The sequence below is a fragment of the Pristis pectinata genome, chromosome 6 (genome assembly GCF_009764475.1).
Source record: "Pristis pectinata isolate sPriPec2 chromosome 6, sPriPec2.1.pri, whole genome shotgun sequence".
Taxonomy (NCBI): Eukaryota; Metazoa; Chordata; class Chondrichthyes; order Rhinopristiformes; family Pristidae; genus Pristis; species Pristis pectinata.
Window position 1 is genome coordinate 115,426,434 of NC_067410.1, and position 15,177 is coordinate 115,441,610.

A 15,177-nucleotide genomic window follows, 5' to 3' on the forward strand; every position below is an offset into this window, starting at 1 on the left:
AGGGCGTAGAAGGGTGGGTTAGTAAGTTTGCAGATGACACAAAGGTTGGTGGTGGTGTGAGTAGTGTGGAGAACTGTTGAAGCTTGCAGAGGGATATTGATAGGATGCAGAGCTGGACTGACAAGTGGCAGATGGAGTTCAATCCGGAGAAGTGTGAGGTGGTACACTTTGGAAGGACAAACTCCAAGGCGGAGTACAAGGTTAATGGCAGGATTCTGGGCAGTGTGGAGGAGCAGAGAGATCTGGGGGTTCATATCCACAGATCCCTGAAAGTTGCCTCACAGGTGGATAGGGTAGTTAAGAAAGCTTATGGGATGTTAGCTTTCATAAGTCATGGGATCGAGTTTAAGAGCTGCAAGGTAATGATGCAGCTCTACAAAACTCTGGTTAGGCCACAGTTGGAGTACTGTGTCCATTTGTTGTCGCCTCATTATAGAAAGGGTGCAGAGGAGATTTACCAGGATGCTGCCTGGATTGGAGAGTATGGATTATGAGGAGAGACTAAGGGAGCTAGGGCTTTACTCATCGGAGAGAAGGAGGATGAGGGGAGACATGATAGAGGTATACAAAATATTAAGAGGAATAGATAGAGTGGAAAGCTAGCGCCTCTTTCCCTGGGCACCAATGCTCAATACAAGAGGGCATGGCTTTAAGATAATGGGCGGGAAGTTCAAGGGAGATATCAGAGGGAGGTTTTTCACCCAGAGAGTGGTTGGTGCATGGAATGCGCTGCCTGGGGTGGTGGTGGAGGCTGATATGTTGGTCAAGTTCAAGAGATTGTTAGATAAGCATATGGTGGAATTTAAAGTAGGGGGATATGTGGGAGGAAGGGGTTAGTTAGTCTTAGGCGTAGTTTAACTGTCGGCATGACATGGTGGGCCAAAGGGCCTGTATTGTGCTGTATTGTTCTATGGTTCTAAGGTATTCTATGTCTTGTGTCAACCACGGTTCCTTCACTCTTCCATCCTTACCCTGCCTCAATGGGACAAACCTATCCAGAACCCCATGCAAGAACACCCTAAACAACCACATTTCCACTGTGCACTTCCCCAAGAACATCTGTTCCCAATTTACACTCCCAAGTTCCTGCCTAATAGCATCATAATTCCCCCTCCCCCAGTTAAATTCTTTCCCATATCGTCTGCTCCTATCCCTCTCCAAGGCTATGGTAAAGGTCAAGGAGTTATGGTCACTGTATCCAAAATGCTCTCCCACCGAGAGATCTGAAACCTGATCAGGCTCATTGCCTAGTACCAGGTCCAGTATGGCCTCTCCTCTAGTTGGCCTGTCCACATACTGTGTCAGGAATCCTTCCTGGACACACCGAACAAACTCCATCCCATCTGTCCCCCTTACACTAAGGAGGTGCCAACCAATATTCGGGAAGTTGAAATCACCCATGACAACAACCCTGTTATTTTTGCACCTTTCCAAAATCTGCCTCCTGATCTGCTCCTCAGCATCTCTGCTGCCATTGGGGGGGGGGGGGGGGGGGGGGGGTCTGTAGAATACTCCCAATAGAGTGATCGCTCCCTTCCTGTTTCTGACTTCCACCCACACTGACTCAGTGGACGATTCCTCCAGGACATCCTCCCTTTCTACAGCTGTGACACTGTCCCTGATCAGCAAAGCCACTCCCCCACCTCTTTTACCTCCATCCCTGTCCCTTTTGAAACATCTAAACTCTGGAATATCCAGCAGCCATTCCTGCCCTTGTAACAGCCAAGTCTCTGTAATGGCCACAACATCGAAGTTCCGTGCACTGACCCATGCTCGAAGTTTGTCAGCCTTGTTCCTGATACTTCTCGCATTAAAGCCCATCCAACTGACTGCAATTTTGTCTTTTCAACTGCCTATCCCTCCTCACAGTCTTTCTACACTCTGCATCTACTTGTACACTAAATGCAGCAACCTCCAACCTATCACTCAGGTTCACACACTACCTGCCAAACTAGTTTACATTCATTTCAGTCAACATTCAGTTAACCCTCTCATAAATCTGTGCAACTCTTCCAGCTTAATGACACCTCCTGTGTAACAGGGTGACCTACACTACACAATACTGCAGATGTGGTCTCTTCAACATCTTGAATAACTGCAGCACAACATCCCAACTCCTCGAGCATAGAAGACACCAGAGACTGCAAATGCTGGAATCTGGAGCAACAAAAGTCTGCTGGAAGAACTCAGCGGGTCAAGAACATCTGTGGGAGGAATTGTCAACATTTCAGGTCAAAACCCTGTATCAGGAATGAGAGGGGAAATGGCCAGTATAAAGAGGAAGAGGGGATGGTGAGAAATGATTCCAAAGTGATTGGTGGACTGAGGAGGGGTGTAAGATGACAGGCAGGTAGTACCAGGGAGGGGAGGGGAGGGGGTGGGGTTGGGGGACAGTGGCAGGTGAATGATAGATGGAAGCAGACAGAGACGGGGAAAACACAGAGGGAGTGAGGTGAGGGGAGGGGAGGTTGAAGGTGGAGACAGCTGCTGGAGGGAAATATGCAGGAACACAAAAATCTACCTGTGCTGGCTTCGGATAAGTAAAGAAGGTCAGAATGGGAGCCATTAGGAGTGAGGTGTATTGCAGATGGACCAGATTGTGGGGTGGGTTTGGGGGAGGGGACGGTGGCAGAGAACCTCTGAGTGAAGTGGGTGGATGGAACCAGAGGTGGGTGGGGGGGGGGGGGGTGGTGTGGGGGTGGCTGGGGGTTATGTGAGAGGGGACAAAGATGGGAGGACCGGAGAGGCTGAACAGGCTCGGGCTTGCTTCATTGGAGCATCAGAGGAGGAGGGATGATAGAACATAGAACAATATAGCACAGTGTGGGCCATTCAGCCCACGATGTTGTGCCGACCTATATAAACCTACTCTGTGATCAATCTAACCCTTCCGTCCTACACAGCCCACAACCTCCATTTTTCTTGCATCCATGTGCCTATCTAAACCCCAGCAGTGCATTCCAGGCACCCACCACTCTCTGTGTCAAAAAACCTACCTCTGACATCTCCCCTAAACTTTCCTCCTCTAACCTTAAACTGACCTCCTCTGGTATTAGCCATTGCCGCCCTGGGGAAAAGGTGCTGACTGTCTACTTTATCTATGCCCCTCATAATCTTATACACCTCAATGAAGTCGCCTCTCATCCTGCATCGCTCCAAAGAGAAAAGCCCTAGCTCACTCAACCTATCCTCATAAGACATGTTCTCCACTCCAGGCAGCATCCTGGTAAATCTCCTCTGCACCCACTCTAAAGCCTCCACATCCTTCCTATAATGAGGTGACCAGAACCAAACACAATACAGTCCAACCAGAGTTTGGTAGAGCTGCAACATTACCTCACGACTGTTGAACTTAATCCCCAACTAATGAAGGCCAGCACGCCATAAGTCTTCTTAACCACCCTATCAATTTGCACAGCAACTTTGAGGGATCTATGGACTTGGACCCCAAGATCCCTCTGTTCCTCCACACTGCTAAGAATCCTGCCATTAACCTTATACTCAAGTTGAATCTTCGAAAGTGTATCACTTCACACTTGTCTGGACTGAACTCCATCTGCCACCTCTCTGCCCAACTCTTCATCCTGTCTATATCCTGTTGTAACCTACGACAACCTTCTACACTATCCACAACACCTCCAAGCTTCATGTCATCTGCAAACTTACTAACCCATCCCTCACTTCCTCATCCAAGTCATTTGTAAAAATAATAAAGAGTAGGTGACCCAGAACACATCCCTGCGGAACACCACTGGTCACTGACCTCTAGGCACAATACTCTCCATCTACTACCACCCTCTACCTTCTGTGGGCAAGCCAATTCCAAATCCACACAGCTAAGTCTCCATAGATCCCACGCCTCATGATTTTCTGGATGAACCTTCCATGGGGAATCTTGTCAAACGCTTTACTAAAGTCCATATACACCACATCCACTGCTCTACTTTTATCAATTTGTTTTGTCACCTCCTCAAAAAACTCAAACAGGCTCGTGAGGTACAGCCTGCCCCTCACAAAGCCATGCTGAATCTGGTTAGCATAATGCTTTACAGCGCCAGCGACCTGGGTTCAAATCCGGCCACTGTCTGTTAGGAGTTTGTACATTCTCCCCGTGTCTGTGTGGGTTTCCTCTGGGTGCTCCAGTTTCCTCCCACATTCCAAAGATGTACAGGTTAGGAAGTTATGGGCATGCTATTGTTGGCGCCGGAAACGTGGCGACACTTGCGAGCTGCCCCCCAAAATCACTACGCGATAGATGTATTTCACTGTGTGTTTCAATGTACATGTGACTAATAAAGATCTTATCTTATCTATCTTATCCCTAAGAATCCTCTCCAATAGCTTGCCCTCCACTGATATAAGACTCACTGGTCTATAATTCCCAGGATTATCCCTATTACCTCTCTTGAATAAGGGAACAACATTTGCCATCCTCTGGTACTACTCCTGTGGCCAGGGAGGATGCAAATATCATCAACACCTCAGCAATCTCTTCCCTCGCTTCCCATAGTATCCTGAGGAAAGATTTGATAGGCTTGTTTTTATGGGTTTATTTCCTTGGAACAGAGCAGGAGGAGCACTTGAATTTCCAAGGCACAGGCCAAGTGCTGGAAAATGGGATTAGTTTAGATGGGTACTTGAGATGGTTTGCATGGACACAGTGGGCTGAAGGGCCTGTTTCTGTGCTGTTTGCCTCCATGACTTATCTTCCATGGAATCATAGAACATTTTGTGACAGAAGGTCGATATTCAACTTTTGATCCATCTGCTCAGGCAAATAGGTACTTTCTATTTAGTGTATCATATCTCTTCATAATTTTATACACCTCAGTTGAGAGTGCCCACAGTTTCACGTTCCAGACAAAAGAACCCAGTCTATTTTAATTCCCACTTCTCACAACATTCTTGTAAATCTCCCCTGCATCCTCTCCAGTGGAATCTCATGTTTTCATTAATTTGTTCATGGAATCTGTATGTCACTGGTAACAGCAGCTGTCCACTCCCAAGTGTCTCTAAATTAATCATAGAACATAGAATCATAGAACATAGAATCATAGAACAGTACAGCACAATACAGACCCTTCGGCCTGCAATGTTGTGCTGACCTTTAAACCTCGCCTAAGACTATCTAACCCCTTCCTCCCACATATCCCTCTATTCTAAATTCCACCATATGCTTATCTAGCAATCTCTTGAATTTGACCAATGTAGCTGCCTCCACCACCGCCCCAGGCAGCGCATTCCATGCACCAACCACTCTCTGGGTAAAAAACCTTCCTCTGATATCTCCCTTGAACTTCTCACCCATTACTTTAAAGCCATGCCCTCTTGTATTGAGCCCTGGGAAAGGGGCACTGGCTGTCCACTCTATCTATTCCTCTTAATATTTTGTACACTTCTATCCTGTCTCCTCTCATCCTCCTTCTCTCCAAAGAGTAAAGCCCAAGCTCCCTTAGTCTCTCCTCATAATGCATCCTCTCTAAACCAGGCAGCATCCTGGTAAATCTCCTCTGCACCCTTTCCAACGCTTCCACATCCTTCCTATAATGAGGCGACCAGAACTGGACACAGTACTCTAATTGTGGTCTAACCAGAGCTTTTTAGAGCTGTATCATTACCTCGTGGCTCTTAAACTCGATCCCTTGACTTATGAATGCTAACATTCCATAAGCTTTCTTAACTAACCTATCCACCTGTAAGGCAACTTCCAAGGATCTGTGAATATGAACCCCCAGATCCCTCTGCTCCTCCACACTACCCAGAATCCTGCCATTAACTGTGTACTCCCGTCTGTCCTTCCAAAGTGTACCACCTCACACTTCTACAGATTGAGCTCCATCTGCCACTTCTCAGCCCAGCTCTGCATCCTATCAATGCCCCTCTGCAATCTTCTATAATCCTCCACACTATCCACAACACCACCGACCTTTGTGTCATCTGCAAACTTGCCATACCACCCTTCTACCCCCTCATCCAAGTCATTAATAAATATCACGAAAAGTAGAGGTCCCAGAACTGATCCTTGTGGGATACCACTGGTCACAGCCCTCCAATCTGAATGCACTCCCTCCACCACAACTCTCTGCTTTCTACAGGCAAGACAATTCTGAATCCACACGGCCAAGTCTCCCTGGATCCCATGCCCTCTGACCTTCTGAAGAAGCCTACCATGTGGAACTTTGTCAAATGCCTTACTAAAATCGATGTAGACCACACCTACTGCACTACCCTCATCAATCTTCCTGGTCACCTCCTCAAAGAACCCTATCAGGCTCATGAGACATGATCTGCCCATGCTGGCTGTCCCTGATCAGGCCATGATTCTCTGAATGCCCACAGATCGTATCTCTAAGAATCCTTTTCAACAGTTTGCCGACCACAGATGTAAGGCTCACTGGTCTGTAATTCCCTGGACTATCCCTACTACCTTTTTGGAATAAGGGGACAACATTTGCCACCCTCCAATCCTCCGGTACCATTCCTGTGGACAACGAGGACTCAAAGATCCAAGCCAACGGTTCCGCAATCTCCTCCATCGCTTTGCGGAGCAGCCTGGGGAATATTCCGTCAGGCCCCAGGAACTTATCTGTCCTGGTATTTTCTAACAGCTCCAACACATCCTCTCTCTTGATATCAACATGCTCTAGAACATTACCCTTACCAACACTGTCCTCAGCGTCATCAAGGCCCCTCTCCTTGGTAAATACTGAAGAGAAGTATTCATTGAGGACCTCACCCACTTCCACAGCTTCCCACCTTTGTCTCTAATCAGACCTACCTTTACTCCCGTCATCCTTGGGATTTTCCTGAACCCTACTCGCCAAGGCCTCTTTATGTCCCCTTTTTGCTCTCCTCAGCCCCCTCTTAAATTCCTTCCTTGCTACCCTATATTCCTCATGAGCCCTATCTGATCCTTGCTGCCTACACCTTATGTGTAGGTATTAAGAGGATGAATCAAAGGATGGCAGACTTTCTTGAAGGATAAAATGAATTGGATAGAAATTTACAATCCCCATTAGTTTCATGGTTACTGGTATTCAGATTGTCTTCAGACACAGATTTAATTCCATGAATTCACATTTCCCAGCTGCCTCTGGATCAATAGTCCAGATCCCTGACTGTTGGTCCAGTAAGTTAACCATGCGCCCACTGCATAATCTCACCACAGGAGACACAAGAGAATGCAGATTCTGGAACCTGGAGCAAAAAATAATCTGCTGGAAGAACTCATCAGGTCAAGCACCATCTGTGGAGGCAAAGGGATAGTCAATGTTTGGGGTGAAGACCCTTCATCAGGACACAATAATAGTTATAGAGCAGTACAGCATAGATACAGGTCCTTTGGCCCAACCAGTTCATGCAATAATGTGACCACAACTGTGCACAGTAAACAAGCTGTGAATCCAATTTTAGAATAATCTCCCTGCTCTTATATTCTATGGCTCCAGTCCGAAAAACAATTATTTGCATTTATCCTCTGCTTTTGTCTTTAAGTAAGTTCCAGTTGGTGGTGCTTCTGTCCCTGTCCATTCATGGGGCTCAGTTTGCTAGGAGAATTTATCACACATGTTGAGAACATACACTCCCTTCATCAGTGTTCTTCATATCATCTATATTTTAATGTTAATTTGTTTTTACAAACTCAGATTTCTCCAAAGGCCTATTAAAATTTTCCCTGAACGTTGTTTCCAAATTTCCCAGCAGTTCAGCTATACGTCCTGTCACTGTTGGGTGGTTTAATGCAGGAAAGGCGCCGCCCATTCCTCTCCCATAGACACTGGCCGACAGCTGGGTTTCCCAGTTGTTGTTGTTGTTGCTGCTGCTCCAGGTTCCGAATCCGGAACCAGAATCTCCCAGCTGTCTCCACACGGGGGCGCGCTTCCCGCCCGCGTCCCGGTCGCCACGGAAACGTGTTAAACATGGCGCTGGCAATGGATCAGAGGGAGGTGAGGGGGTGGGGGATGGAGGGGAGGGAGGGAGGGAGGTGAGGGTGGGAGGGGGAGGGAGGAGGAAGTAGGGGAGGGAGAGGGAGGGAGGTGAGGGGGTGGGGGGAGGGAGGTGAGGGAGGGAGGGAAGGGGAGGTGAGGGAGGGAGGGAAGGGGAGGTGAGGGGGTGGGGGGAGGGAGAAGAGGGGAGGGGGAGGAGGGAAGGAGAGGGAAGGGAGGGGAGTGGTGAGTGACTGAGGGGTGTGAAGGGGTATAGGGATGGGATATTGTGTGTTTAGGGAGGAGAAAGAGGGAGGAACAGAGTAGAGTTGAACAAAGATTTATATAGAGGGAGGTACATGGTGTGAGGAGTCAAAGAGCAATACAGCACAGATACAGGCCCTTTGGCCCAACCAGTCCATGCCGTCCACGGTGCCCACCCAGCTAGTCCCAATTTCCTGCGTTCGGCCCATACCCCTCTGAGCCCCACCTCCTCCATAAGATAAGATCTTTATTAGTCACATGTACATCGAAACACACAGTGAAATGCATCTTTTTGCAGCCTACAAGTGTCGCCACGCACATCCAGAATTTTTTAAATTTAAATTTAAATTTTTTAAAATTTTATTTACAGCGTGGTAACAGGCCCTTCCGGCCCAATGAGTCCGCGCCACCCATTTTAAACCCAAATTAACCTACCCGTATGTTTTTGCAATGTGGGAGGAAACCGGAGCACCCGGAGGAAACCCACACAGACACGGGGAGAACGTACAAAGTCCTTACAGACAGCGGCCGGAATTGAACCCGGCTCACTGGCGCTGTAATAGCGTTACATTAACCACTACCGCGCCTGCCCATGTACTATGTACCTATCCAAGTGTTTCTTAAATGATACTATTGTACCTGCCTCAACCACTTCCTCTGGCAGCTCGTTCCATATACTCAGCACCCTCTGCGTGAAAAAGTTGCCCCTCAGATCCCTTTTAAATCTTTACCCTCTCACCCTAAACCTATGCCCCCTAGTTTTGGACTCCCCTACCCTGGGGAAAAGACTGTTACCATCCACCTTATCTATGCCTCTCTTAATTTTAAACATCACTATAAGGTCTCCCTCATTCTCCTACATTGCAGGCACGGTAGTATAGTGGTTAGCATAATGCTTTACAGCGCCAGCGACCCAGGTTCAAATCCGGCCACTGTCTGTGAGGAGTTTGTACGTTCTCCCCGTGTCTGTGTGGGTTTCCTCCGGGTGCTCCGGTTTCCTCCCACATTCCAAAAGACATACAGGCTAGGAAGTTGTGGGCATGCTATGTTGGCGCCAGACGCATGGCGACACTTGCGGGCTGCCCCCCAAATCACTACGCAAAAAGATGTATTTTACTGTATGTTTTGATGTACATGTGATTAATAAAGAAATTTTATAATCTTATCTTATCCAAGGAATGAAGACCCAGCCTGGCCAACCTCTCCTTATAACTCAGGCCCTTTAGTCCTGGCAACATCCTTGTAAATCTTTTTTGCACTCTTTCTAGTTTAACCATGTCTTTCCTATGACAGGGTGACCAAAACTGTACACAGTACTCCAAGTGCGGCCTCACCAATAACTTGTACAACTGCAACATAACGTCCCAACTCCTATACGTAATGCCTTGACTGATGAAAGCCTATTTCACCACCCTTTCTAGCTATGATGCTGCTTTCAACAGACTATGCACTTGTACACCTAGTTCCTTCTGTTCCATTACACTCCCCAGTGCCCTACCATTCATGGTATAAGTCCTAAGCTGGTTTGATTTTCCAAAATGCATCATCTCACACTTATCTGTATTGAAATCCATTTGCCGCTCCTCAGCCCACTTCCCGAACTGATCAAGATCCCCTTGTAATCAAAAATAACCTTCTTCACTATCAACAAAACCTCCTAATTTCGTGTCATCCACAAACTTACTGATCAAGCCTTTTGCATTCACATCCAAATCATTTATATAAATAACGAATAACAAGGGTCCTGGTCCCCACTGTCTTTATCATTGGTAGGCCGAATTAATGCGGTTAAGATGAATATTTTACCAAAATTTTTATATTTATTTCAAGCGATTCCAACTTTCGTCCCGAAATTTTTTTTGACACTATTGATTATAAAATTCTTTCATATATTTGGCAGAATAAAAACCCAAGGTTAAGTAAGAAATATTTACAAAAAGTAAAAAAGGATGGTGGTATGGCCCTGCCTAACTTTAGATTATACTATTGGGCAATTAATATCAGATATTTAATTTTTTGGATACAAGATTTAGATGTAATTCAATGTCCCAAATGGGTGCACCTTGAGAATCAATCAGTACTTGGATTTTCATTAGTTTCTATTTTAGGAGCTTTACTCCCTTTTGCACTTACCAAATTGAGTAAACATATGACTAACCCAATAGTTAAACATACAATATGAATATGGTTTCAATTTCGTAAATTTTTTGGATTGAATAAATTTAACTTGTCAAGTCCCATTCAATCTAATTTTTTCTTTCAACCATCCAGAGTTGACTCAGCTTTTTCTTTATGGAAAAGGAAGGGAACAGTATGTTTTCGTGATTTATTCATTGATAACTGTTTTTCATCTTTTGAACAATTGTCTAACAAATACAATTTGTCTAGATCACACTTTTTTCAATATTTGCAGATTAGAAATTTTTTAAAAGCTACTATACCCTCTTTTCCGTCACCATATAAAACTGAAATTACGGAAAAAATTTTAGGTCTTAATCCTTATCGGAAGGGCTTGATAGCAATAATCTATGATTTAATTATGAAAATACATCCAGAATCACTGGACAGAATTAAGAGTGAATGGGAAAGTGAACTCCAGACATCTTTACTGACAGAGACATGGAAGAAAATTCTTCATTTAGTTAATTCATCTTCAATGTGGGCCAGACACTCGCTGATACAGTTTAAGGTAGTTCACAGGACCCATATGTCAAAAGATAAGCTAGCTCGTTTTTATCACCATATAAATCCTATATGTGACAGATGTAAATCGAATGTGGCTTCTCTGACACATATATTTTGGTCCTGTCCTCTTTTGGAAAAATATTGGAAAGACATTTTTAACATTATCTCAACTGTATTGAATATTGATTTACAACCTCACCCCATCACTGCAATTTTTGAATTACCAAGGATAGAGTCTGGCCATTTATCTGCCTCCGCTAACCGTATGATTGCCTTTGTTACATTAATGGCCAAACGATCCATTTTGCTTCAATGGAAGGATCCAATACCCCCTACTACTTTTCAATGGTTCTCTCAAACTATATCATGTTTAAACCTGGAAAAAATTAGGAGTGGTACTGTCGATCCTTCGCTTAAACTTGAAGATATTTGGAGTCCATTTATTCAATATTTTCATATGATATAGATCCCTTTTCAATAACTTTCCAATTTAGAGGAACGGAGTTGACAACTTAATATTGCTCTGTTTCTATTGAGAAATTTCAGTCCAGTTTTTTTTCTTTTTTTTTGAAATTTTCTTTTTAGTTTGGTTTGATATATTATTTACATTTTTTTATTGATTTGTGTTTTTTTCTTTTATATACGCAATAAGTCTTTCTTTCCTTTCTTTTATATTATATTCATTTACTAAGAGATCAAGAGATCTATAGATTTTTTTTATATTTTATTATTCTTTATGATCATCCATGACGTGATTGTTCTCCTGATCTCTTTGTATTACATGTACAAGTATCGATGTTATATATTAATCTGTATTAATTTGGAAACTAATAGAAAGACTGAAAAAGGAAAGGAAAGGGTCCCAACACCAACCCCTGCGGCACAGCACTAGTCACCAGCCTCCATTCCAAGAAACAACCTTCAACCACCCTCTGCTTCCTACCTCCAAGCCAATTTTAAATCCACCTAACTGGGTCTCCCTGGAGGGCGTGCAGCCTAGGTTTACGAGGTTAATTCCGGGGATGTCGGGACTGTCTTATGCTGAGAGGTTGGAGAGACTGGGATTGTACACGCTGGAATTGAGAAGATTGAGAGGGGATCTGATTGAAACATACAGGATTATTAAGGGATTGGACAAGATAGAGACAGGAAATATGTTCCAGATGTTGGGGAAGTCCAGGACCAGGGGGCATGATTTAAGAATAAGGGCTAGGCCATTTAGGACAGAGGTGAGGAAAAACTTCTTCTCCCAGAGGGTTGTGAATTTGTGGAATGCACTGCCTGAGAGGGCAGTGGAGGCCACTTCTCTGGGCACTTTCAAGACGGAGCTAGATAGGTTTCTTATAGATAGGGGAATCAAGGGATATGGGGACAAGGCAGGAACAGGAAGGCGGATTGTTGAGGATCAGCCATGATCTCAAAATGGCGGTGCAGACTCGAAGGGCCGAATGGTCTACTTCTGCTCCTATTGTCTATTGTCTAACCTTCTAGACCAGCCTAGCATGTGGGACATTGTCGAACGCAAGACAGGGAGACAGTTGAATATAGGAATGAAGAGTAAGAGGGGATGGATGGGAGGTGGATAGAAATGGGGGGTGAATAATGGGCTTACTTTTGGGGTGGGGGTTGGAGGAGATTGTGTGGACTCTTGGCCACAGCCAGGTGACTGTCCTTTGCTGTGTTTCAGTCGAGGGTGAGTAGTCCTAGTGGACTAAAGGCTCGTTATCTGGACATCTGTGCAGAGGTGCAACAGGACGTCAACCCATACATTGAGAATGTGGTACAACAGGTCGAATCCTCTGCAGGGTAAGTCTGCCCAATACTTGGGCTTGTAAACCAAGGTCCCTTTGTCAGGCACGGTAGTGTAGCGGTTAGCATAATGCTTTACAGTGCCAGCGATCCAGGTTCAATTCTGGCCACTGTCTGTAAGGAGTTTGTACGTTCTCCCCATGTCTGTGTGGGTTTCCTCCGGGTGCTCCGGTTTCCTCCCACATTCTAAAGACGTATGGGTTAGGAATTTGTGGGCATACTATGTTGGCGCTGGAAGCGTGGCGACACTTGCGGGCTGTCCCCAGAACACTCTATGCAAAAGATGCATTTCACTCTGTGTTTCGATGTACATGTGACTAATAAAGATATCTTATCTTATCCTTTGTCCTCAATACACCTAGGGCCCTACCATTCATTGTGAATGACCTACCCTTCATAATCCTCACAATACTCATCAGAATTAAATTCCACCTGCCTTTGCTCTGCTCTGCATATCTTTCCAACTCATCAATATCGTCCTGCAGCCTGACCATTCTCTTCATTGTCAACACCACCAATTTTCATGTAGCTTGCACACTTACTGTTCATACCTTCTATATTCATATCCGTAAATAACACATAGTAATGGTTCCAGCACTGATCCCTGTGGTACACCACTGGTTATAGGCTTCCAATCACAAAAACGTCCTTCCACCAGCACCCTCTGTCTCTATTACCAAGCCAATTCTGGATCCATTTTGCAAACTTGCCTTGGATCCCATGGACTCCAACCTTTTGGACCGGCCTTCCAAGTGGGTCCTTGTCAAAAGCCTTACGAAAGTCCATGTAAACCATATCAAATGTGCTGACCTCAACAATATACTTAGTTACCACTTCAAGGTAAATTAGTCAGACAGAATCTTTCACCGATAAATCCTGACTATCCCAGATTAATCTCTGCCTTTACAAGTGTAGATTGATTACACCCCTCAGAACCTTTTCCAATAATTTCCCGACCTCTGGCATTAGACCATCTAGCCTAGCCTATAATTGCCTGGTTTATCCTTGTTGCCCTTCTCCAATAAAGGTACCACATTTGTTGTCTTCCAGTCATCTGGCACTTCAGCTTAAATCACAAAGATTTAACTATCAGTGCCCTTCGCAATCTCCCCCCATGCCTCCAGTAGCAAGCTGGGATACATCTCACAGGCCCTGGGGACTTATCCACTTTAATGTCTGCTAAGACCTCTAATGCCTCCTATTTTTTAATCTTAATCTGCTCCAGAATTTCACTGTCCCAGCTGAAAACTGTGGCTACAAAATGATTTTCCTTTGTGAATACATATGAAAATTATTTACTTCAGACCTCATTTGTGTCCTTGGCTCCATTCATAGATTGCTCCTTTGATCCCTAATGGGCCTCACTCTTATAGAGTCATACAGCATGGAATCAGACCTTTCGGCCCAACTTGTCCATGCCGACCAAGTTGCCCACCTGAGCTAGTCCCATTTGCCTGTGTTTGTGCCACGAAAACACAGGCAAATTTCTTTCCCTGGTTACTCTCTTGCTCTTAGTAAAATGCCTTACTCATATCTGGCAATGGTATTTTCTTTTTTAAGCACCCTCTACACTCTATACTCCTGAAGGGTCTCCCCTGCTTTCAGTGCTTTGTACCTTCTGTATGCTTCCTTTGTTTAATTAATCAAACCTTTGAGATCCCTGGACTTGCTATACCCTTCATCCCTACAGGAACACGTTGGCCCTGAACTCTCACTATTACACTTTTACAAAACTCCTACTTTCTGAATGTAGATTTAGCCATGTTGCTCCTCCCAGTCTATATTTGCCAAGTAATGTCTTTTCCCCCAGTTCAGACACTTAACCTCCAAAGTATTCTTGTCCCTTTCCATAATTATTTTAAACATACCAAATTATGGTCACTCTCCAACGTGCTCTCCCACTGACACTTCTACTTGGAATCATAGAGTGATACAGCATGGAAACAGGCCCTTTGGCCCAACTGGTCCATGCCGACCAAGATTCCCATCTAAGCTAGTCCCATTTTCCTGTGTTTGGCCCATATCCCTCTAAACCTTTCCTATCCATGTACCTGTCCGTACCTTTTAAATGTTTTTATGTCCATAGAAGTCCATAGAACCATACAGCACAAAACAGGCCCTTCGGCCCACTGTGTCGTGCCGTCCATCAGACCACCCTCACACTACCTAACCCCTTCCTCCCGCATATCCCTCTATCTCACGTTCCTCCATACGCCTATCCAACAAGCTCTTGAACCTGTTCAATGTATCTGCCTCCACCACCACCCCAGGCAGTGCATTCCATGCACCAACCACTCTTTGGGTGAAAAACCTCCCTCTGACATCTCCCCTGAACCTCCCACCCATAACCTTAAAGCCATGACCTCTCGTCTTGAGCATTGGTGCCCTGGGAAGGAGGCGCTGACTGTCTACTCTATCTATTCCTCTCAATATTTTATATACCTCTATCATGTCTCCTCTCATCCTCCTCCTTTCCAGTGAATAAAGCCCTAGC

General features: G+C 45.1%; 1 protein-coding gene across 1 annotated transcript in view; it reads left to right on the forward strand.

Moving 5' to 3' along the window:
- Positions 1-7,909: 7,909 nt before the first annotated feature.
- The window catches only part of lrrc34 (leucine rich repeat containing 34), an 87,997-nt gene continuing 80,729 nt past the window's right edge, over positions 7,910-15,177 (forward strand). Inside the window, exons 1-2 of the mRNA XM_052018960.1 lie at positions 7,910-7,946; positions 12,562-12,680. Of these exons, the coding sequence (XP_051874920.1) occupies positions 7,920-7,946; positions 12,562-12,680 (146 nt within the window). The 5' untranslated portion in view covers positions 7,910-7,919. The remainder of the gene's footprint in view (positions 7,947-12,561; positions 12,681-15,177) is intronic.